Source organism: Lepisma saccharinum, chromosome 4 (assembly GCF_977018435.1).
Source record: "Lepisma saccharinum chromosome 4, izLepSacc3.1, whole genome shotgun sequence".
Lineage (NCBI taxonomy): Eukaryota > Metazoa > Arthropoda > Insecta > Zygentoma > Lepismatidae > Lepisma > Lepisma saccharinum.
The window spans coordinates 12,179,497-12,203,725 of NC_139232.1; the positions used below are offsets into that span (position 1 = coordinate 12,179,497).

General features: G+C 35.1%; 2 protein-coding genes across 12 annotated transcripts in view; one reads left to right on the forward strand and one right to left on the reverse strand.

Moving 5' to 3' along the window:
• Nucleotides 1–11,166, forward strand: part of baz (par-3 family cell polarity regulator) — a 459,446-nt gene extending 448,280 nt beyond the window's left edge. For 7 of the 11 annotated variants that reach the window (XM_083120313.1, XM_083120316.1, XM_083120314.1 and 4 more), the window contains 2 exons: nt 2,612–2,838; nt 8,856–11,165. In XM_083120313.1, the coding sequence (XP_082976439.1) occupies nt 2,612–2,838; nt 8,856–9,043 (415 nt within the window). In that variant the 3' untranslated portion in view covers nt 9,044–11,165. Of the gene's footprint in view, nt 1–2,611; nt 2,839–8,855 lie in introns of all 11 variants that reach the window. The other 4 variants (XM_083120309.1, XM_083120318.1, XM_083120317.1 and 1 more) reach the window with 1 other exon arrangement.
• A 1,265-nt stretch (nt 11,167–12,431) lies between these two features.
• Nucleotides 12,432–24,229, reverse strand: part of PGAP3 (Per1-like protein PGAP3) — a 45,537-nt gene continuing 33,739 nt past the window's right edge. The window contains exon 8 of the mRNA XM_083120308.1: nt 12,432–16,221. Within this exon, the coding sequence (XP_082976434.1) occupies nt 16,152–16,221 (70 nt within the window). The 3' untranslated portion in view covers nt 12,432–16,151. The remainder of the gene's footprint in view (nt 16,222–24,229) is intronic.

A 24,229-nucleotide genomic window follows, 5' to 3' on the forward strand; every position in this document is an offset into this window, starting at 1 on the left:
TCCCCTAAAAAATGTAAAATCGAGGTTCCACTGTATACACTAGGTTTTAATTTTAACAATTGAAGAAAAAAAGAATAATGGAACATAAATAAATCAACATTGAGATTTTTAAAATAATCATAATGATTGATAAACTAAATTTATTTAATGCTTGATTCATTCTTCATTAAATTTTATTTAATGTTATTGAAAAATTTGTGCATACCGTTTGCAACATGAGTTGTAGCAGTAAAATTTTAAATACCATGTTATTTACATGAAAGCATAACTCAAGAAATGTTACATGCTTGTTTGAAGGTAATTTATAGTCAGGTACTAGTTTGTAGCACAATTTAAGTTTGACAAATGTTTTATACCATTTAATGGAGATGGCACCAATTACTCTTTAATACTAATTTTTGACGTGGCAACTGGGAACGTTTCTGAAGTTGACAGGCTGTTGAAAAACAAGTACAATTTGAAGTACAAGAACAAAGCTTTTTATTTGTGGTTAATTGAGTTAAGGAGATGAATTTTTCAGTAAAGGTTTGTCACAGTGTATCAGGTTAGTACACTATTTGTTATCAGTATTTAAAAAAATAATAATATTTTATCAGTGCCATTAAAAGTTTCATATTTATTTGTCACCATCATCTAATGATACCCATAGTTAATGCAACTGTAAATTACACTTCTTTTCTCAAACAGAAATTCAGTACATTGCACATTGTCACTATCCTTTAATGGTACCTATTGTTCTACTTAACCTTATAAATCTTATATCTGCAATCTTTAGGGCTATGTATGTTTTCCGTAATGCTACATGAAGCAGTGTTCCACAATTTTATTGGATTCCTACATTAGGGTTAAAATAAAAGATATTGTGTTGGATGCTATGTTTGTACAGCCCTTTTAATTTTGTATCTGGTTATATTTACACTTAAAGCTAAAGAAGCATTGGAAACTGTAATTTCTGTGTTGTGATGTTTGATGTTCATAGCAGTTTGAGTTGAGACAGCACATGACTTTAGACAGAGTACAAATAATAACTTGTACAATCTTAGCATTGTGACAAGGATACTTGCACAATATTTAAGTCGTGCAGGTATTTTTCTAAAAGACTACTTTACAATTTCCTTTTCAGTTTCAGATTGACTTTCCAGACATACAGATTTTCAAGCACAAGTGTTGGCTATATCTATACACACACACACACACACATACATGTTTATTTCTTATGCAGTATGAATGATGAAGTTTCATCCTCAGACATTAGTGATATTCCCGAAGAAATTAGGGGTTGGAAATTTTCCACTACTATATTTTCCGCACTCCCAAATTATTCGTGTAAATAGTGAAACTTTGATTATAGTCTCAGATTTGCTGTTTTCCTGGATTATCTATTCAAACTCATGGTCCAAATAGAGCATAATTTTATACAATTTTCCTCAATTTTACATTTTCCGTACATTTTATTTTTTTTTATCTTGGTCCCATAGAAAACGTTTCATTGTAATTGATCTTCACTTCTCAAGATTTCTGCTCTAAGAATTGTTGCTTTGTTTAATTTATTGCTGATATTTTATTGTGAATATTGTACATGTTGGTTGACCGATAGAAACATTTGCTTTTGTTGCCTCCACGGCAAGAGAAGCTTCTTCTTCTTTCTCTACCTCTTATGCCATTACAGCATCGGGGATGCCTTGACCCACTGTTTCCATTCTCCCCTGTTCTTGGCCATCTTCTTTATTTCTTGGAATATCTTCCCTCTCTTTCTTCCTATTTCTTCTACCATATCCTCATATGTCTTCCTTGGTCTGCCCCTGGGCGTTCTTCTTTCTGGTCATGCCTCCAAGAACTGCTTGGGTTCCCTTTCCTCCATTCTGGTTATGTGGCCAAACCATTTCATTTGTCTTTTGATGAGATGGTTTTCAATAGATGTTTGCTCCAGCTCTTTCCTTATCCTTTCATTTCTACACTGCCTCATCTTGTTTTTGCTACTATCGGTAGCATTTCATTTCTACTATTGTTATCTTACTAAGTTCCTTTCCTTTCGTTAGCCAGCTTTCTATCTCGTTTTCCAAATATTGTCTGGTTCAATTGATAGTATGCATTATTTGCTTTCGGACACGATTTGAAACTTCTGACTCTATAGCTTGGATTCATGGCTCTGAGGACCACCCAGTCTCGTATCAATGGGTACCTGGGGGGTAAAGGCAGCTGGTGTGATGCTGATCACATCACCCCTTATGTGTGCACATGCACAGTGATGTGCTTTAAGTATGATGCTTGCTAAAATTTAGCGACCTTCTGTATATAAGAATTGCCCTAATTGCTTTAACCAGGAAAATTTTGGTTTTTGGTCTGGAATTTTGTTTTTACAAAACTGTAGACATCCTGCAACAAGGACAAATATATTTATTTTTACTTTTGCCTGCTAATCTTCTAAACTGACTGACCAACTTGCTTATACCATTTTATTAGACTGCTTTCTCTTTCTTTTTATTGGGACATTAACAGTCATTTATCCACTTTCTTTACAAGTGTAATTTAGGGGAGAAATCCTTCCTACCCTTTGCAAAAGTGCACATGTAAGTATAGTTAGATGTAAGTTAAGTGATTTCTTTTGTAGTCGAAGGCAGCAACATTACCATTCTCAAAGACGAGACAACAGGGAACACCACCAAAGGCCGGTCTCAAATTTTTACGAATATGAAAGCGTGAATATGAACACAAGGTCGAACCATCAGCAGCCTCAACATGTCCAACAGCAGCAGCAGAAAGGATCCGACACCAACTCGAACTCTCTCCCAAGGCAAAACCATGAAAGAAACAACATCCCTCACACTAAAAACAATGGTAAGATCTGTTTAGTTTTTAATATACTTTTAGTTGAGTTACCCCTTCACCCCTTTTTCTGAAACTTGATTTTTTTTCCAAGCTTTTGTGTTGAAGTGCCACAGGTCCTAAGTTCAAATCCTAGACAGTGCAAGGATATGCTTTTGTCCCATCATCTACAGGGTGGTCAAAAGTCAGGTTACGTATGGATTTATAGCATATCTTCAATGTGTGCACCTTTAATATCAATGCATTTGTGCACACAGCATTGTACTCCAGAACCTTTTGCAGACGTCCGACATAATCATGTCTGCACATTGCACAATGCGTTCCTTCAGATGCTGGATGTTCTGAAGCTTAACAGTAGATGAGCGCCTTTAAGGCGAGGAGGGGCAATTACGTACCAGTTGTGCATTTATTTCAATATCGTCAGATTGGGCACTGCTATTTAAAAAAAGGGTTTAGTATGCAAGAGAGTATGAATTTCTCTCCATGTTGCAAGTGGAAACTGTTTTTCAAGTTGAATAGTAAGCTAGACACGATGTTTGAAAAATATGATTAATAAGTATTTACAGAATTCCATGCATTCCTTATGGGAAATCAACTTCAAGTTACGGCTAATGAAATGGGAGTTTCGACTTTTCTTTTTACTATGACATAGTTCAATGTGTCCTTTTCAGTCCATGTACTTTTCTACGACATTGGATGTTTGATATTCCCGAGAGAACAAATAAAATAATGGTCCCATAAACCTAATGCATTTCTCCTTGCCTTCTACGGCCATCCTGGCAGTGTTGCCAAACCTGATGTGCCTAAAAGAGCTAAATTTCACCATTAATAGAGCTAAAGATGACTTTTAAGGAGCTAGATTAACTAAGGCTGCATAAAGTGCCTCCTAGGGTAATTTTAGGTGTATTTATTCTTAGTTTTCACCGCCTAGATTTGCTAGCATCACCCACTTCAATAATCCACTGATGCTCATATCAAATCGAAAATAAAGGATTCCCGGATAACAATATTGACATCTTCACCTTATGCACGGTGCAATATATAAAAATAGCTGGGGAGGTAAGGGGGGGGGTGGGTGACGCAGCCAATATAACAATATCACGTCACGTGCAAAATGTACACTCTCGGCAGAAGTTGGTCTTTATGGGCGGCTGGAGCCAGTGGTGGTATCATAGTGGGACAGAGGCTGGGTGCCACAGTTCACAGCCAAACAAGTGCATGAAGGAACCAGATCTGGCTCCAAAAGGGCAAAATTGGCAACAGTGATCGGCAGCTGCCTCAGCGAGAAAGACCTAGGGGAAATTGTCCATCTCCCCCTAAAATGACCCCAAAGGACAAAATTCATTGGTTTGGAGACCATGGTGACCAATCCATGCACCAGGAAACTGGATATGCAACCATTCATGGGCAATTAACACCCTCTATTTCATCCAGAGATAGAACAGATTAGTTAAATTGATAATATTACTGAATCCAATGTTATTATTTTTATGAACATAAATGTTTAATTTGTATGGTTTTTTAATGTAAAATTATATAAATGCCGTTTATTTTTCAAAGATTGAATTCATTGCAATCATAGGCCTGTTGGCCAGAGCCAGGGGAAGGGGAAAGGTGAACTAAATTTTTAAAAAAATAAATTGATGTCATTATTTTGCTCGATTGACATTCAAAATCCTTTCTTGACACACACACTGCAGTCACCTCATTACAAATGTTAACGAAGGTGGTTAATGAACCATTTTCATTATTTACGTAACATTTGCAACCCCAGTCCTTTACATATCCAAAACAACGGCTAGAGTTACCAATCCTAAAGTAATTTATCCAGGCATTTTCTACTAAAAGAAAATGGTTATGAAACGACCGATATATTTATATTAGGGATGGGCTGATATGAAATTTTGGCCGATACTGATAAAGTACCAATATAAAATTTACCAATACCGATAACCGATATTCTACCAATCCGATATAAAATTAGAAATGGTTCATGAAGAACCTGGAATGTTCATTGATCTCCTTAATAAATATGTGTTTTGAGGTGACTGCAGTGCAAAAGAAGTTGAATATTTAAAAAGTAGGGCATCGAGATTATCCATAAAAATTACAACAAAATGGCAGAATTTTGCACTAAATTATAAGATATTTATCGATATATCGGATCGGTAAAGTAATCGGTAATTTTACCGATATGCCTATATCGGCCGATACCAATAGAGTACTGATTAATCGGTCCCATCCCTAATTTATATTGATACTTTATCATAACACTAGTAATGGAAATCTTGATTGAAATTTGAACAAATTTTTGAAATTGCAATAAAAACGAATGTGTTTTTAGGAACACTCTAGTACTTTGGAATTGCTCGAACATTCAGATATGAGAAATTGGTAGAAGCTAGAGCCAGGCCAGTACTGATACTGATGTGTTAGTATCGGCCAATACCAGTGGTCAGTATCCGTTGAATTTTATTTACCGATACCGGCCGATACTTTTCTGGCATTTGGGTCTTATACGTTGTCCCCAAAAATATCATGCAACACTTTCACAAAGTCCAATTATATTGGAAATTATAAAAAAATTGAAGTTTCAATTTATTTTGCACCAAAATTGTGTGGAAAATACTATTTTTGATATTTTATTTTAATATTCTGATGTAATTCTTGAATATTTTAAAGCAACACTGGTAAATTTAACCTTATTGGTGGAATGGAATACTCCCCCACTAATATTAATCAAAATTTTGAACAACTTTCAGCCATTGGCATTGGTATCGATTGGAATCTGTAAGAGTATCAGTATGGCTTGCATTGGCACTTCTTTCAGCTCAAGTGTAAATAATAGGAATAGAACAGATTGATTGGTAGTCTACCAGTATTGGATGATACAGGCATATTAGCATATTATCGAGAAATGCTGATAACATTTCTATAAATAGTGGTAATTTGGCATTCCATTTGTTATTGATTTTATTAGTACGAGATATAATTCAGGTTAATTGGTTTTGTAAAGCAAATTTCAAAATCCACAGTTTCATTTCCTAAGGCAAGACTCATTGCAGTTACCAAGTTAAAGTGATCTGATCAGCTGATCAGTAGAAAATTAGTTTCTGTTATCAGTAAATTTTATAGCAGTTCCCTTTTGGTATGAATTAAATTTTGTATTGGTCTATTTCTAATAAATAATGATTGTTGAACATAAAGGTGCTCTGATGATACCAATATTGCATAGTTTGGACTAAAATATTTCTCACCTGATGAAAACTGTTTGAAATGGTTAAAATATTGTTTACCATGCTAAATCGTGAGTTGAAATATTGTTTGAAAATCAAATATGTGCCAAAAAAACTTTATTATATATTGTGGAAGTTTTATATTTTCATTTATAAAATAATTAGTTTGCTATGCGATTTACATTTACATCAAGTACATTTTTGTTATGCACGACGTTTGTCAAAAAGCTCCAGGAGTAATAGTTTTTCTCTGGAATCGAAAATAGAAATGAAATTTACTAGACTGAACCTTCAAATTAGTCTTCCGGAGTAGTGATGCAGAGATTCCACCAATGCTGAAGGCTCTCGGAGCAACTCTGGGACTCCTCTTTGTGAATGGAGGTGAATTTCTGTTGGACAACCTGTTTTGATACGGCATCCATATTGTGAAAATGTCTGCCTTCCAAGGACAGTTTCAGACGAGGAACAGGATTGGATTCCTCGCACACTCTTTACCAACCAAGAGCTGTTGTATCAATAAGGCAGTGTGAGGTGCTGTGTGGCTTTTACGCACACAGCTGCAAAAGGGGAAATATTTATGTAAAAGTGTATTTCGGTGTACATGCTCAGCCTAGGTTGTTTTCTGCTTGGTAGTCCGGGAAGCCACTGGTTGGGTTTTCTCAACGGCTTCCCTATTTTGAAAGGTAACAATAAGACCTTGCCTTGGTGGTTAGGAGGGTGGGTCATGTGTCGGAGGTGTAAATACCGGTTCCGACTTGTTATGTTCTCTCATATCTCAGAATCCCAGGCTCGCAGAGACTTCGATACAAGGCCCGATGGAGTGAGGCCGTTTTTATGGATGTATAGAAATACAGAGTGAGCGCAGTAGTGTAGGGACCTCTGCGTGATAAACTGCGGGGGCGGGTTAGCGCTATGGTAAATAGTGCACTCGTAGAGTAAAGTCTTGATAAGTGCAATTCTCTGTGTTATAAGGCAAGCGGGAGCAATTGATAATGGATGTTATGGAACGATGCATATACGGCGAAGGGTAGAAGTGTAAATAAATAGAAAACTATGGGAGACGTCATTTCTCCATAACAGAGACCATGCATTATCATGAAGAAGGCACACACAAGATTGAGTTCAACAGTCTAGCCATTCGGAATGATTTCCTTAGATACAATACCGTTTGCAAGATGTTATTTGAATGACGGTGATCCCTTGTCTTGTCAGCCAACACAAGTTGTAGTTTGCATCTGTTGTAACATTTTTTTTTATTAGTATGCAATATTAATTGGACTTGACCCATTGTCTAGTTCTTCTCTTGTCTTCAGTTGAACAATTTTTTTTTTTTTGTGGTGATGAGGATTGAACCTACAATGAACCTGTGATTTTACTCTAAGTCTGATGCACTAACCAACCACAAAGTACAAATGATTGAACCAAGTAGTTAGTGCACCAGGTTGTAGTAAAATTACAGACCTGTTGTAGTTTTGATCCCCACCACCAGTGGATAAAGTTCAGTTACCATTGTATGCTAATACAAAATCAGGGTCACTAACATTCAGAAAATTATTTTTTATTCCTCCCATCTGAAACAGACCATGAAAGGTAGAAATTTGGACAATATGATAAACATTAAATGACTGAGCTGTCCAACAGCAAATTACTCCATTAAGATTTCAGAGCTGCTTTGAGGACCTTCAGCATTGTCGGAACTGCTGCATCACTGCTCCAGAAACTATTTTGAAGGTACAATGTAGTAAGAGCAAAACATTATTCCAAGAACTTTTGGGACAAAGGTTGCATTATTACCATGACTATATTTTGCTTGTCGCAAAGGGTATCTGAACTCTGGAATGGACCCTATTAGTGTGATGTCACCGAGCAAGATTGAGTTCAAACAAACGTGTCATATGGTTTTTCCCTGTACGATAGCATTGGAAAATCCATCTGAAGGGATAAAATTGTGACAGCAGTCATGAAACAAAATCATGATGTTTATTGTACATCAATGTAAAGATGAGATTTTGGAGAATACGTTGATATACAGAGGAAAAGGAAGGAGTAAGTAACTAAAGTAAGAAATCAAATAAAGAGAATACTACTAGCTGCATTTGATCCTGAACCACAGCCAATAGGTAGTGCCCCTGCAGTCATGTGAACCTGCTGGACTTTCAGCTTTGTTGCAGTTGAGCTTTGGAAACAGAATGGCACGATTTTCTTTAAAAGTGCACCATTTCCTTACTCCAGTTTTTTTTTTACCTTATCCTCTGTAAAAAAAAGTAAAGTGCTCCCCTGTGCTTAGCACCACGTCATGAAGGCGTATACGGGGTGTGGGGGTAACGCCCCACACTTTCTTGATCCAGTCGTGAGTGGGATCAGCACCACGCCCCTGACCACCTTTACCCCCCAGGGTTTCCCCCAGGTACCCATGTTATTCGATGCTGGGTGGGCGCCGGGGCCGCTTCCAACATTAGAAAAGTTCCCGGATTTGAACCAGCTGGGGATCGAACCTGGGACCTTTAGCATGGTAGTCAGACGCATTACAGACTGAGCCAACGCGGTCGTATGTGTAATGTATGGACAACGTATTCTCCGAAATCTCATCTTTAGAATTGTGTTTCATGAATGCTGTCACCAGTTTAAAAGTTTCCCCCCACAATGGATTTTCAACGCTATCACATAGGGTAAAACCACGTGACAAGTTTCTTCAGAATAAATTAGATTTAAAACAATCTTTCCAGAATGACTGAACATATGGCCTCTACTCCAACATCTAGTTATAATTTAATTTATATTTTATTTTTTCAGTGGGTAACAATTATATTCATCATAGACTTTACCAACCAAGTAAGGGACCTGCCTATCAAAACAATCATCGTGGAATTCACTCACATGACAGTTACACAACAGGCTATGTACGAAGCACCACAAACCCTGGACTATTTGTGACCCACACAAAAGTTAGGGAAGCAACTAAACCTGGACCGAATGTATGACTATGAATGACGTGTGTGTGTGTGTGTATCGGCAGAAAGATCTAACAGGGTCTATATGCAAAACTTGCATGAAGCCATGCTAACAGTAGCATGTGCCAGTGGGTTTTTCATGTGGTACATGCCAGAGCGTGTGTTCAGGATATGCCCTTCGTTGCTGGAAGCTGTGATAATATAGTGTTCATTACGTACTGAACGAACTATTTGTAATAGTGAATTAAATGTTTACAAGGAACTGGCGGGGATTAAAGACCTGTAAAATAGACTGATTCTCCACATTGTGTAAACATCACATCTTATATATAGATACTGACTGTTGTACTATAAAAATCGGTGCCTCCAAATGTATCTGCCATTTATTGCCAAGCAGGTTGTAGTGCCTCGTTTAATATTGTTGTCTTTTTTGTAACTGTTTTTGAACTAAAATTTTTGTAAGACATTGTTCAAAGCATCACATTCACAAGGGATGCATTTATAGTACTATAGATTTTTTAAAAAGTAAATTAAAAAATCAAGAAAGACTGATGTCATGAAAATTCACATGTTAATTGCAACACAATATTGTTACTACTGTAAAAAAATATCTAATAAGTTGTATATAATTCATTCGTGCCCATGAAGTAATATATTTTTTCTGCATGGGTAAATTCCATTAGTGTTTTTTTATATCATGTCTTCATATTCATAATGTTGCATTTTTTTTTATTAATGCTGGTAATGAACTTCATTGACCTTCATTGTTTGTACAATATGATCAGTATTTGCATTCTCCTGACGAAAACCATAAACATGCATCATAAACTTTTGTATAAATTTGTGCATCCATCTTATTAAGTTTAATTTTGTAATACTTGCATTGTAATGAATTTTTGTGTTATGTTATGTTTTTGACAGTATTCTGTTTTTTGTATAAATTCTTTGTGTTATATAAAATATGGTATTTTGTAAAATTTCTTCCCCGGAGGATTTTTAGCATTTACGTATTCAGCTTGTGGAAATTAAGATTCAAAACTGCAATTGTTTTCAAATTCAATTTTCTGCAATGGTTACTCTGTCTTTTATTGACTATGTACTCTAAGTTGGTTCTCTGCACTATTATGTTATTGTGTTCTGGGTGCCTCTGATAAATTTATTATTTATTTATGTTCATTGTAATTAAAAGCACAATGAGTTTTTCTTCCATTTCTTAAAGTGATGGAAGATGTGAATATTGTTTCAGCTGAACTGTTCCTAATTACTTGTATATCATGGCATGTAATTTGTATTCAATAGGGCAATATGCAATTTGAGTTTCTGTTACATTGATTTTGGCATCTACTAGTAATCGTAATAGAAAATAATAAATTTGAGATAAGTTATAAACTCTCAGATTGTTGCATTTCATGTACAGTCATGAGCAAAAGTTGTAATTAGCAATAGGGAAAGTGTTTTCTGCGATATGTTTTTAGCTTAAAAAAAAAAAAAACTTATGAGGAGACAAGCTCAACTGTTAATAACGGAAGTCCACTTTAGTTTTTGACTGTACAATATAATGAAGTCTAGTTCTTAAACATTAATGGAATTAATAACATGAAGCCATCTTATTTACCATCTCTTTTCTTTCTTCTTGAGTGAACAATGTGGTAACTAATAGCATTTTCTCTATCAGTAGTTAATAATTAAAAAAAAGAAATTCAATTTCTATTCAAAACACAAATACCACTTGCCATACACATACCTATTGTATTACCTGTTAAATTCGATCACCACATTTTTGAGGTGCACAAGTTGACTAAATATAAACAATGTGATCTTCAGTAATGTATGTGTGAATTAGCATCTTCATATTTCACAGGAGTATCGTGTATGTACATTTCTGTGATAATTTAAATGCTGAATATGCTTATACAGAAACTATAAATTCCATCTGTACATATATACAAATATATATATATTGTTTATACTGTGTTTCATCAAATCACATATCTATAAAACTTTGTAATACGATATATTTTCTCATTTGTGAATTGATTTGATACTGTGTAAAATTGCAATTATGTTCTTTTTAAAGAAATTATGTAGAGAAAAAAAATGATTTTATACACATGTGCTTTGTTTTCTTAAAGGCATGTGGTACAGTTTCGCATATGGTGCACATTTAATTCAGTTCTCTTGCAATTGGGTTGAATATTGAAAAAAGCCTCCGATGTACACTAGAGTATGTATTTCTCCTCATGTAGATTCAAGTGGCTCTTTGTGTATTAATGGCTATTGAAAAAATATCAGCAAATTGGTTTCAATTCGTGCATATTTTGTACGGAGAAAATAAATTCCTCTTGTTTTTACTATTTCAAGTCACATTTCAGATCATATTTTCTCCAACCTTTCTCCTCTTCCTTCATGTGCTTTGGGCAAATCTATTATATTCCTAGAGTAAATAAAAAGTAAGGATGTAGTTCTCAATTTTTTTCAATTCTTTGCACTTCGTGAAAGAAACTGTACCTCTTGCCCTTAATAAACCTTATAAAATAATCCCAAATTGAATAGAAAAAAATATTGTAGTTGAAGTTATGGAAATGCATACAAATTTACATATAGGGTCATTTAAAAAGATGATGGGCTTTCATTATCAATGCAAGATAATGGAAAAACAATTGAGCCTTGTTTCCATTGTTACAAAAACCCTAAAGCCAGTAACCAAGGCAGTTTTATTTACATATACTTAAAGAATTTTCTTTAAAAAAATTCTTTGAAGACACTGACACAGGGTCAAAATGTTAGGTGTATAGTGTTTTTTATGCAAATAAAACTGCCTAGGTCAGTGGCTTTGTTTTTGTAAAATATTGGAACTGAATATTTTTTTATCAGACTTTCTCTAACTGTTGACAACAGGTCACCTTGAATGTGCAGAATGATACATGTGTAGGTGACCTCATAGATTTCTAATGGAATCTTAAGTAAAAATTTCTTATTTTAGGTTATGATTTTACATGTAGTGTTAATTGCATTGATGAGGATGGATGGATGCCTGCACAAAGCAAGCTTGGCTGTAAAAATTTCCAAACTTTTGACATGTTCTTGACAGGAAAGGAGTTGCATGGCATCATTATAAATTAAATTCAGTGGAACCTTGATTTTACGTTTTTCAGGGGACTACGCTTAAAAACCATAAAATGCAGGTAAATGTAACCTGGAACTGGTTCACGCTTTACATTTGCCTGCTTAAAATTTGTAATGATTGTCATCACACGGTTATATAATGAATGAACATAGCAATGAAAAGGGGTAATAAACATTAGGATATATTCAAAGGAATCAATTGAATACCTACTGAGCACTTCATTGTAGTAGTGTAAGATTATTATACAAGATTACAAGAATGTTAAAAGATTTTTTTATTTCATTACTGGCTTTATAATACACACTACAATATTCTTTAGTGAAAAAACTCACTACAGACAACTTACATAATATATTCTTAAAGTACAAGTAGTACAAAGTTTTGGTATCAACATTTGGCAAGTTGAATTGTCATTTACATTAGGGAATGTTTAAAAAAAATTATACAATGTTGAAATTCCATATTGGGAGTGAAGGATAAGACTCCATACATTCTTTGTCTTGATTGTAAATGGGTATGGTGTGATCAGCATCGCTCACTACTTGCAATTCCCTAAGATACAAATATTGATACAAAATTTGGTGGGCAATTGCAGAGTAACAGGACTAAGAACTGATTCATGTGCAGAAAAATCATCTTTTGTATGTTTATACAGTGAATTTTTTTTAAATCTAATTATTTGGTAATTATGAATATTCAAACCTTTTATTTGGATAATTCGGAAGAAGCTATCCAGACACAACCACAGAGAAAGTTTCCGTTTGCTGGTATGCAGCCTCCTCCCTCTCCTCAATAATGTAAGATTGCCATCCCTTTTGTGTGCAGGTGTTCATCCTTGAATTCTTATCTGGCCCAGTTGTCATTAGTAAGGTTTGCAATGTCTAAGCATGGCATGTATGCTACAGTGTATTTGAAAAGTTCCCACACTAAGTTTCAGAATTTTTTTCTTATAATTTATTGAATTTGTCCAAGAGAAGTGGTGAGAGGAAGAAAAGTGGCATCGTTAAAGAGCACTAGATACTGTCAAACACAAACTCGTGTGATTTTATGCATCAATACTTAGTGATTTGCATTTACTGGTACCTTACTATCGTGAGAGGAATTCTTTTTTTTTCTTGCACTCAAGTATCACGCACAAAATATGGCAAATTTTATAAGGTCAACTGCATATTCATTATTTTTGTTTATACTGCTAGTGCAGTACTTTTGTTAAATTGATTTTCATTAACAATGCATGCAAATTCAATTTTTTTCCGTGTCCCTTCGGAGTTCGAATAAAAGAGAGTTCATAATATTCTCGGACTGTAACTTATAGCTACTTTTTTCTGTCTTATAATAGGGTCAACTATTGAAAAATCGTTTGATTCTAATTGGGAATAGAAAAAAGGGAGCAGGGTATTGTCCCCTTTTGTTTGTTTAAGTCCACTTTATGCACAGAAAGGCTAATCTGGACTGGGTCTACAGTTTAAAGTGGGATCCAAGCTACAATGTGCCTCTCTGCCAGGTATCCAACCCAGGACCCATTTTCAGAAAAGGTTTGGTGCAAAAAGAATTGACAAGCTAACAAATGCAGATAAATTTTACCCGAAAGTAACAAAGTTGATATTAATAGCTTAGAAGTCTTGGTAGTCGGCATTGATAAGCAAACAATAAGTCTTTCATTACAAAAAAATATGAAAAAATGTTGCTCTAAAAATACATAATTTAAAAATATCTTGCAGCTCAAGTTTTCAAGATCCTAACAGTCAGTCACCAATGATGGACTTAAAAATATTAATGTGAACTTGCATTATATCTGGAGGCTTTTACAAGCACACCTCTAATGTTGCCATTTTGAAAATACAGTCATGATGGACAGATGTATGGATGGACAATAGTTTCCAATTTGGTGTGAATTAATCTCTAAGAAGAAATGACAAGTAAATTGTCCAAAGTTACGAGCCTTGATTACTTATCTACTGAACTGGTGAGGGACATATAAGCATGTCTCCACCCTAGCAGATTATAGCCCCGTCTAGTTGGTTGCACTTTTTGACACTCGGTGCAGTGCAGGTTTATCCAGTGTCAGGGTGGTGCAAGGAAATTACATTCAACCAACTATACTGAAAGCAGTGTTAAAGTTCAGAAGATTTAACAAATGCCTGTCTGCTGCTTTAAACGGTCATTTGATTAGTTAGGACGTACCACGTGACCATACACCACAAATACACCGGTCTGGAAGGTAGTGCAGACACCAAATACACTACTTGACTCCAAATCAACGAACTAGACGACTCGGTGTTGCACCGTCTAGACACTTTGGTGCAATGAGTCAAAAAGTGCAGCAAACTAGACAGGACTTATATTTTATATAGGGCAGAGTCTGTATCCTCTGGTATCAAAATACAGAAAACAGGGATGACTGAACTCAACTAACCAACCACATGTCACAGATTGATTGAATTGTTGTTTTAAGTCCACTTTATTTACATATAAGCTAATCGGGACTGGACCTAGAGCTTAAAGTGGGATCCAAACCACTGTGCAATGCCTTCACCAGGTATTGACCCTGGAACCCTTGATTACACGGTGATGACCGTACTACTACGCCATCAGGGAGGCCTCACACTTTGTTTGTTGTCTTCAGTCATCTCAATATGTGGTGTCAAAAACTGCAGAAAGAAAAAAGTTAGATGGGGATGTTAATGCTATGCATCCACATTCAAGACCAAGAAAATGTGGAGCCTTGTCCCACATCCAATATGCCTTTCAAAGCTTGATACCAAGTACAAGTGATTACTTTGAGAAAAAGTAACATGATACATTACAAAAAAATGCAATAAACATACATATATATTGAACGTCAATTTACACTAAATACACACCTCAGCTTACCTATTGAAAGCCATCTTGTTCACGATGCATGGTAACAATCTTCACCTACCAAAGCGTACATATTCCTACTCACTTCTTCACAGACAAGCACTATTAACTGCAGACATCATGCAAGTTTAAATCTACACTTTACACAAAAACTTTTTCCCATTTCATTAAACACAGGTCAGGAAAAATAAATGTCATGTGAAAATGCTAGCGTTTGAATAAATTAAAAAGGAACATATATGGAACCAATAGATTCTCTTCAGTGAAACAGTCGCATGTGAAGCTACAATAAATATTAACGAGAAACATTATATATACGTATATATATACATGTACACACAATTATTTTTTCTGTCTGTCTTATGAAACATGAAGTTAACTAGAATCACAAACTGATGTGTAAGATACCAGTTGTAGAAAAGTACTACAATTTACATCAACTTCACAATGAGATATTAATGTACATTAAATTTATATGTCATTATTAATATAATTACAATTAAAAAAATCATATAAAATCACAGCCAACATCTGAACGTACTACGATTACACGCTTTCCTACAAACATTTACAAAATAACTATTTTTTTGGACCACTTTTTCTCGTAGAAAAATAAGTACATCATCATGGTGAATACAATGAAACCTATACTAACTTCACATGGGGACACGTGTGAATTGAAATTTGAATCAATAATACTTATGCATCCCCTAAATTACAATAAATGTGGACACTAGATATGTAACAAACATGAAAAGTTCTGGATAACATTCTGTCAATACCTGAAAACTCTACACTGTACACAACTTCAAGAGTTCAGTTTTTGAAGTTAATTCGAAAGAACATCGTTATAACAACATTTTAAAGCTGCAAAATGCCTGCTGTTTAATATTCAAGTATTATTTTGTACCGTGGCAGTTCTATTTCGAGAACTCGCAACAGTCAATGTATTTTTTTTATGATCGATCAAAGAATTGAAATACGAATGTTTATTTTTTTATACACTAAAATGTGTTTGTCAATGTAATTATTATCACAGTTGTAGCTGTACAATTCAATATATTAAGGCACGAAGAATTTCCTAAGCCATTCTCACCTTAGACACACGCTATGTACACAATTCAAGACTAATTCAGTTAATCTTATGTTTCAAAACAGCTTCTTCGTGTCATCGGACTCCTCCTGCTTTATTAAATGCTGGCAGTCATTGATTAGAAATCTGTTGGGGAAGATTTCAGAGGGATCAGATTAAGAAACATAAGCAAGATACAAAAAATTCAATACAGGGAAACCACAATTTTACTTTCCTAGACTTTACATTTTCATGCATTATACATTCAATCTTTATGATTCCAAGCAGGCATGTAGCCAGGGGGAGGGCTAAGGGGGCTGAAGCTTTCCCCTCGAAATCCTACAAATATCACACTTAAATGTTATTTTTATTGTTGATAACAGAAGTAAACTTATAACCACAGTAATAACTGCATTACATCGAAAAAAGTTGTGTATAATAGAGGAACCAGGTAAAATTTTTATATTCTACCAGGAAAAAAGAAATGGATCTACAGCTTCCAAAACTTATAGTTAGGGAGACAAATTTATGGTAAATAAAAACTGAGGAGAGCGGTAAATAAAATTTTAGATCAGCGGTATAAACCAGCGGTGGAAAAAAAAAATTGGCACACACTTTTCCATTATGAGCAGGGGCGGCGCCAGAAATTTTTGATCGGGTGGGCAGAACGGATATCTTGACAAATTAGGGTGGGAAGGTATACACATAGAGTTCATCTGTTTTCACTAAAAATACTCCTGTCTCCAATTTACTTTCACCGCCACTATACTACCTGCACATGGTACATAGTATTTTTATTGCATTCACAATTTTTATTAAATTCACTATTTTTATTAAATTCACTATCGGCACACACATTTTCCAAATTCCAACACACTAAGCCAAATCTTATTTTTTCTCAGGACAACACTGGAACAGCCAAAAGTTCGGTTGCAATTTTCATCAATAAGGCACTCCGTTGAACAATACAGTACAAAATCATTAATTACAAATACATTTATAGTAAAATTATTAAATTAAAGTTCAATGATTATTACAAAACTGCATGCTTCTCCCTGTATTAAGCCATAGCTTAAATACATAATAGATGCCATTTTATAATTCAAATTATAATTAACACTAAATATTTAATCAAAAACACCAAATATGAATTAGACCGTTACCACATTTTCGAAGACACACTACACTGTATCTGTACATATTATCAGCCACTACTCGGTAAATTGTGTATCACATCATCTTTAACAAATCATATGTAATATCTGTGTTATGTGCTAAGTATTTATAAGCATGATTTGACTTATAGAAATGGTTGCATTCCGATCGAAGAGAGCAAGAAAATTTGTTTTTAATGTTTACTCGTTTCCAACCTTTTCTCTTTTTTGATGGTTTCACACCTCATTGGCCTGAGCTGACAGTTTACATTAATGCAGAGCTATACGTCTGTTTTTATGCATACCATCAAATACATTCACTACTTCTTCCAGGTCAATACATTTCACAATTCTTCGTTCTACAGCAAGCAGATACAGGTTACTCAACTTATCATTTGCCATTCGATTCCTCAAATAGGTCTTGATTCGCCTCATACAGGAGAACGAACGCTCACATGGGGCACTCGAAACAGGCATAGTAATTGATATAACAACTAATTTATGTGTTTCGTGGAAAGCAATTTGGAATATATCAAGAAATTCAGCAAAATCTATAATTGTTTCTACCCGGCAATTCTTCTCTTGTTGATACCGCTTCAAAACTTTGGGTAGTAATTTTAATTCAACATCAACGCTATCCATATCACGTCCATAATGAAGTGCAAGAGGCTTTATCTTCTCAACTGGCAAGAAATTTTCACTTTTAGGGTGAAGGCTACTAACTCCGCTAAGAATATCACTATTTACTGTGAAACGTCGATCCATCTCTGACATGATTCTGTCTACGACAGGAAGAAATATTTTCATCCTGAAATCATTCTTGGATTCCAGCATATCCTTCTCTATGGGCATGTGTTCTGTAACAATGAACTGAGAGAGGTGACGGGGCAACGATTTGTTTCTGGATAGAGGGCATGTGATAGGAATATTGCAATCTTTTGCTGCATTTACAGATTAGGTCCAAATTTTATCGAAATCCTTTTCTGAACCTCTTATGTTCCGAAATTCTTCTAATAAACCATTGATGATCATGGAAGCATTAGCCATGTCGCAATTTTTATGCTGTAAATAATCTGACAAATTCTTCAGCTTTCCCAAAACAAAAGTGAACATATGGAGTTGGAAGAGAAACTGAAAATTCATTGCATTTAACAGGTTTTTAGCATCAGCTGATCTGGTACGATTTTCACAGCCATATTCAGCAAGAGTTAAAATGACGGCTCTCAACGTTCTCTTCAAAGATACACAAGCTGCAACCTGTAGGGAAATAATAGGAGGTTCTATTATATTGTTCCAGGTTCTTGACTAATTAGTCAACAGTTTTCTGAGAGAAAAATAAACTAAATAGTTGTAATAATAAATTACAAATTGCTCAAAATGTTTCTGTTTATTTAAATTTCAATATTTTAAATGGGGGAAACAGCTGTCTTACACTGGAGAAAAAAAAGAGTTGTAAAAAAGTCTAGCCACGCGTATGTGTCGTACGTGCAATTCGTTGTTGTTGTTGATACATGATTGTTAGCTTTTGAAAGTAATAGTATGGAATGTAAGGCGGAATGTATTATAAAAACAAGTGCAAGGAAGAGCATACAGTATTCTTTCATTTCAAATAGATTCTCAGACACATGTTTGCTCTTTACTAATCCAATCACGCAATATGGTGGTTTACTTGTTTTCCTTCTACTTTTTAGCAGAAAATATCAAGTACAATAAGAGCATTTCCACCATTACATTGGAAAATCTTTAATTGCAAAAAAATATGTATGCACAGTATCTATGTTGGAGAAAAATGAGTGGAGCACAAGGAGAGAGAGAGAGAGAGAGAGAGAGATTGAGCATATTTTGTAGATGGCAGTTACATTAAAAAACACCTACAAATAACATTGATCTACGTATATTTCAATTTGATTATATTACGTCGCTTCTCTACCTATTACGTTAATTGGGACAAATAGAATGAACGATGGGCATGTGAAATGGATGATAGATCAAACACAATCATAGCATGATCGAAGTTCGAACTTGAAATCTCTGGCTTCTAGCACCTGACTCTGACCACTCCGCTACGGAGCCCGGCGACGGCATATATGATCGCATGTAAAATGCATAATTTGTTCACAAACTTCAGGAAAATATCCTGGTTTCGAAATTAAATGGAAAATCGTAACAAGCAGCAAAACGAGAGGTTATGTGTGTGCGTGCGTATAATGGCCAGAGTGGATTCGTTTCCAAAAAGAATGAATAAATATCGAAAGACAAAACGGTTTGGCATTTCAAGTATTTTCTGTTTCAAGGAATGGATACATCGCTTATAGCTGAATTTTCTTTCCCACTTTCTTCCTCACCCTCCCTTCCCGTCGCACCATCTGCATCTATCTCTTGTGTCGGGATCAGTGTATGAATTGAGTTCATGTCTTATTATGTGTGTATGTGTGCAGTTTTACTATAACACTAAAACATTAGCGGAAAGAAACATCGGAAGTAAGGGACCGTGCATGATTTTACTGTATCTACATTGCAGGTTTTTGGTTTGAACGGAGATGCATTTCAAAGAACTGTAGGCTGAAGAAACCAAATTTCTTAAACATTATTTCATACTGGTCTTCATATATCATATTAAATCACTATTATTTGAATAATTAAATCATGAAACGTTTAATAGTCAGAGATTGTATCATATACGTAGGAAGATAATATGCAAAAGTAGTAAGTGGCTAGGAATTATTAAGTAAAGACAAATAAAAGAACGGTGTATGTGATATTAAACCAGCCAATATAGATTCTAGGACTGAGCCGATACCACTTTCAACCGATGGTGATATTCTTATAGATTCTCATTGATCTCGTACCAATATCGGTGCTTGAAAATTGTAACAATCAAAAGTTGAAAAATAAAGATAATATGACCCTAATATTAGTGGGTGAGTATTTCACTCGTTATAAGTATCAATTTACCAGAGCATTCTTTCAAATATTCACAGATTACATCAGAATGTTAAAAATACCTTATATGTAATCACAGAACACGGTCTTCACACCGGTATCGGCTCAATCCTAACAGATTCTTTAGTGGAGTGTGCAGCATCAGAGAGATTTGTTTTATGTTACAGAAAAGTAATTTACAACTTCGTTAAATCTCATTAACATTATCCCATTTGATTTAGGAACATTTCATATCACTCGATATTTCAAATTAACAATTATTGCTAGCGAATATTTCTGACAACGCAACCCAAAACAGGTGGTAAGCTAGATAAATATAATATAAGTTAGGGTGACCAGACATACTCTTTTTAAGAGTATTATACTCTTTTAGAGGTTCATATACTCTATACTCTTTTCAATTTGCAAAAATCCCCAAATATACTCTTTTCCTTGGAATTTAATTTCATTCATTATTTTACGCGTAAAAATGCGTTAAAATCCACAGAAAGAAAAGAAACAATGATGGGAGGTCAGTGTACAAAGATTTAGTACAGGCTGGGTCAATTTTAAAAATGATTGTGCCTCTTATAAAATTCTTGTTTACTTTGCCTGGTACAAATGTTGATTGTGTGTTATTAAAACTTATTGGCGAGAGGGAAAAAGTACACTTCTGGTATCAACATTCGAACAAGTAATGAAAGTGAAATTCAATGTGGACATGACCTGTGAAGAGTTTGGACTGGCAATAAAGGACGACTTAAACATACTCAAGAAAGCAAAATCATCCCAGAAGTATGAACGATGGTGCCCATTGGTGAGTAAGTATTTGAAATTAGCTAATTACATTAGACCCATAAGTAATTTGAATCTGTAGAATGTAGGCCTATTTTATAGGGGCTATAATAGAAGCAATAACAAATAGCCACCCTTATTTTCGTTTTCTTTTTATGTTTTGTGCATGCCCACCTTCAACCTATAGACTATACTCTTTTTGATACTCTTTTTGGTCAACAAATATCTGGTCACCCTATATAAGTAACAAATAAGTACACGAGTGTTATAAAATATTATGTAAAAATCCTTACCTGACATGCCCATCTTGTTTCACTTATCTTCTGTAGTTCAACAATACGCCAACCCATGTTCTCTTGCATCTTGATGAACCTCGGATGAACAACAGATCCACTAAGGAAAACGTATAGAGATTCCAAGAGGTCAAAGAAAGTTCTACAATGGCTTACTCCTTTACAAACTTCTACAATGACAAGATTCAATCTGTGGTTCATGCAGTGGATGTATATCGCCTGAGGCACTTCTTGCCTGAAGAGCGCTTGAACGCCTTGAGATTGCCCGCTTAAGACATTACCTCCATCATATGTTTGACACACACAGTTTTCCAAAGGAATACCACAATTGTTGAGAGTCTCTTTCACGTAAAGAAACAATGATTTTGAGTCCAACGCTTCTGCTGGATGGAATCCAAGGAAGCGTTTTTACACAGTTCCTTTCAAATAATATCGAACAACAATAGTTAATTGCTCTGTTTTGCTAATGTCCTTGGACTCATCAATCATTAAACTGTAGTACACGGATTTGTCAATTTCACTTTTGATTGTTTTCAAAGTGAGTTTACTGAACACATCAAGTAATTCATTTTGTATGGAATGGTGCAAATATTTCGAATCCTTAGGACCATTATCTATCTTCTTCTTCAAAACACTATCAGTTTTTGCAACAAGTGAAACAAGTTCCAAAAAGTTTCCTCTATTTTCTCTGCTTTCCCCCTCATCGGCTCCTCTTTGAGCAATCCTTTGCAGAGCTGTATACCGTAGTATATCTGCAAGCCTGGAAAGGTATTCCCTGTTTTCCTTAACTTAAGCTGAATATACTGAACTCACTACAGTGGCCACAGACGTTTCACTGCCTTTCGATTTCATATCTTTGAAAGACACCCAAGTGACTTGTGATGACTTGTGATGTTCACTGTTTTCGTGTTTCCGAAATCCAGATTCTTTCTCCAAAGCTCTTTTCCAATTTTTGTAACCTTCACTTATGAATACTTGGTTTTCTCTTCTCCCAACAAAAGTAGAAAACTGTCTACACGGAAAACAAAACACAGCGTCATTATTCACACTGTATTCAATCCATGGAAAATCCTTGTACCACTCACTATTGAAACCTCTATTATTCTTACCATATTTTGTTTGCGGAAAATTCCGTAGATTTGGTTGGCGAGGGGACTCAGCTGGTGATTGTGCCAAATCACTGAAACAATCCTGTACCTTTACACTTTGGATTTTGGCTGAATTTTCACTGCTCTTGTGTGGTTTTCTACGAAGCCTCTCATCCATGCAAACTTCACTGTTTCCGTTATCACTATCTTCATTATCCGATGCACTGTAATCCTCGGTATCTTCATATTCAAAATCTTCTATTTCTGCCGCACTACTTTCTTGCGTATGTTCACCTCTGGTCTTTTTTGCAGATATCGGCGCAGAACTGCCAATATTTTTTTCATCGTCATCATCATCTGTAGAACAATGATATCTTTTCCTACTCGATGAAGCCGATGCGAAAAAGTCACTGATAAGCTTATTAGCCATTACTGTAGCTCTTTTCTGTCCTTACTAACAAAGAAGAAATGAGCAAAGCAACAGACAGGCATTTCAGTAAATTCAAGTCGCTTATGTTTACTAACATGCCTCATAACCATTGCTCAACACAAGCTGGTGATTGTTGAGGCGTAGTATGTACTATTGTTCTGCATTCTTTCCTTTGTGGAACAAAAGCACCGCGGGTTTTATAAACATAAATATAGCAAAGCGGCAAGAGAGAGGAAGGAAACGTTTTTCTCGGCCTTGCTCCTTTAAGTTTGTACTGGAAACTAAGATTGGTAAAGCATTCTGAATTATCGTTTTTCCTTTTAAAGATTGTATTGTATACATGAATAGTATTGGTGCTAAAAGCAACGCGAAATTAAACTGTTCAGATTACCCTACATGTATTTAAATCATTTTCAAAAATCTTAATTTCTGAAATTTTTGGGTGGGCAATCGGGTGGGCAGCGGAATTTTTGGGTGGGCGTTTGCCCACCCGTGCCCACCCTTGGCGCCGTCCCTGATTATGAGAGAAAACAACATACAAAAGAGCTATAAATTTATAAACTACTTCATTTTTATATGCTGTACACATACACAAGTACTTAGCTGTCCAACCAAAAAGAAATCATCAACACAAAATCACTTCATTTCTAAATTGCATATCTCAAGTGATTTATTCATTGTATGTATTTAAAGGATATCCTTGCTGTCCAACAAATAAAATAATCCTTACTGCACATACACAAACACATGTTGAAAATCACATGATGATAAACAAAATTAATTCATGACTGAACAGAAATGACAACATTGTTTCCCTTGATGTGCGAGAACATCGCTGCTACAGCTAGCAAGTTCAATGAAACTGGAAGTTGAGTAGACATTCGGGGGAAGAAAGGAATGCAGCTTGACAGGGAGCGAAGTTCTCGAACTGAGATTATGTGCATGGGAAATCCCAATTTGCAGCGTCTTCCTGATGTGATTGAAGATAAAACGTTCTTCAGCTGCAAGTGGTAGGAAACTTTAGGCAAACGTTTCGTTACAAATCGACAGTTTGCGCGCACAACCTCGATTGCCGGATTTTGCATGTTTTGTACTTAATTTGATGATATTCCACGGTTATTTCGTGAAAAAGTGTTCATTTCATGGAAAGCACACATTTCGCATTACTTCGCAAATAAAACTCAAGCATATTTCATCATTGTTTCATCATTGTGGGTGTAGTTACGTGTAGAATGTTCAAAATTGCATCTTTTTTTCACATTTCGCGATTTCGCGCATCGCAAAAATTCAATGTCCCTACTTCTAGTTTTCTTTGTGAGAGGTCACAGAATATAAACTTTGAGTAAAATTTACCACTGACTGTTAATTATAACAATTGCGTAAAAGTTAATAACAAAATACAATACCTATGATTTTGAGTACACTAACTACAAAATATAAGAAAAATAATGGACAACTATTGTGTTAGATATT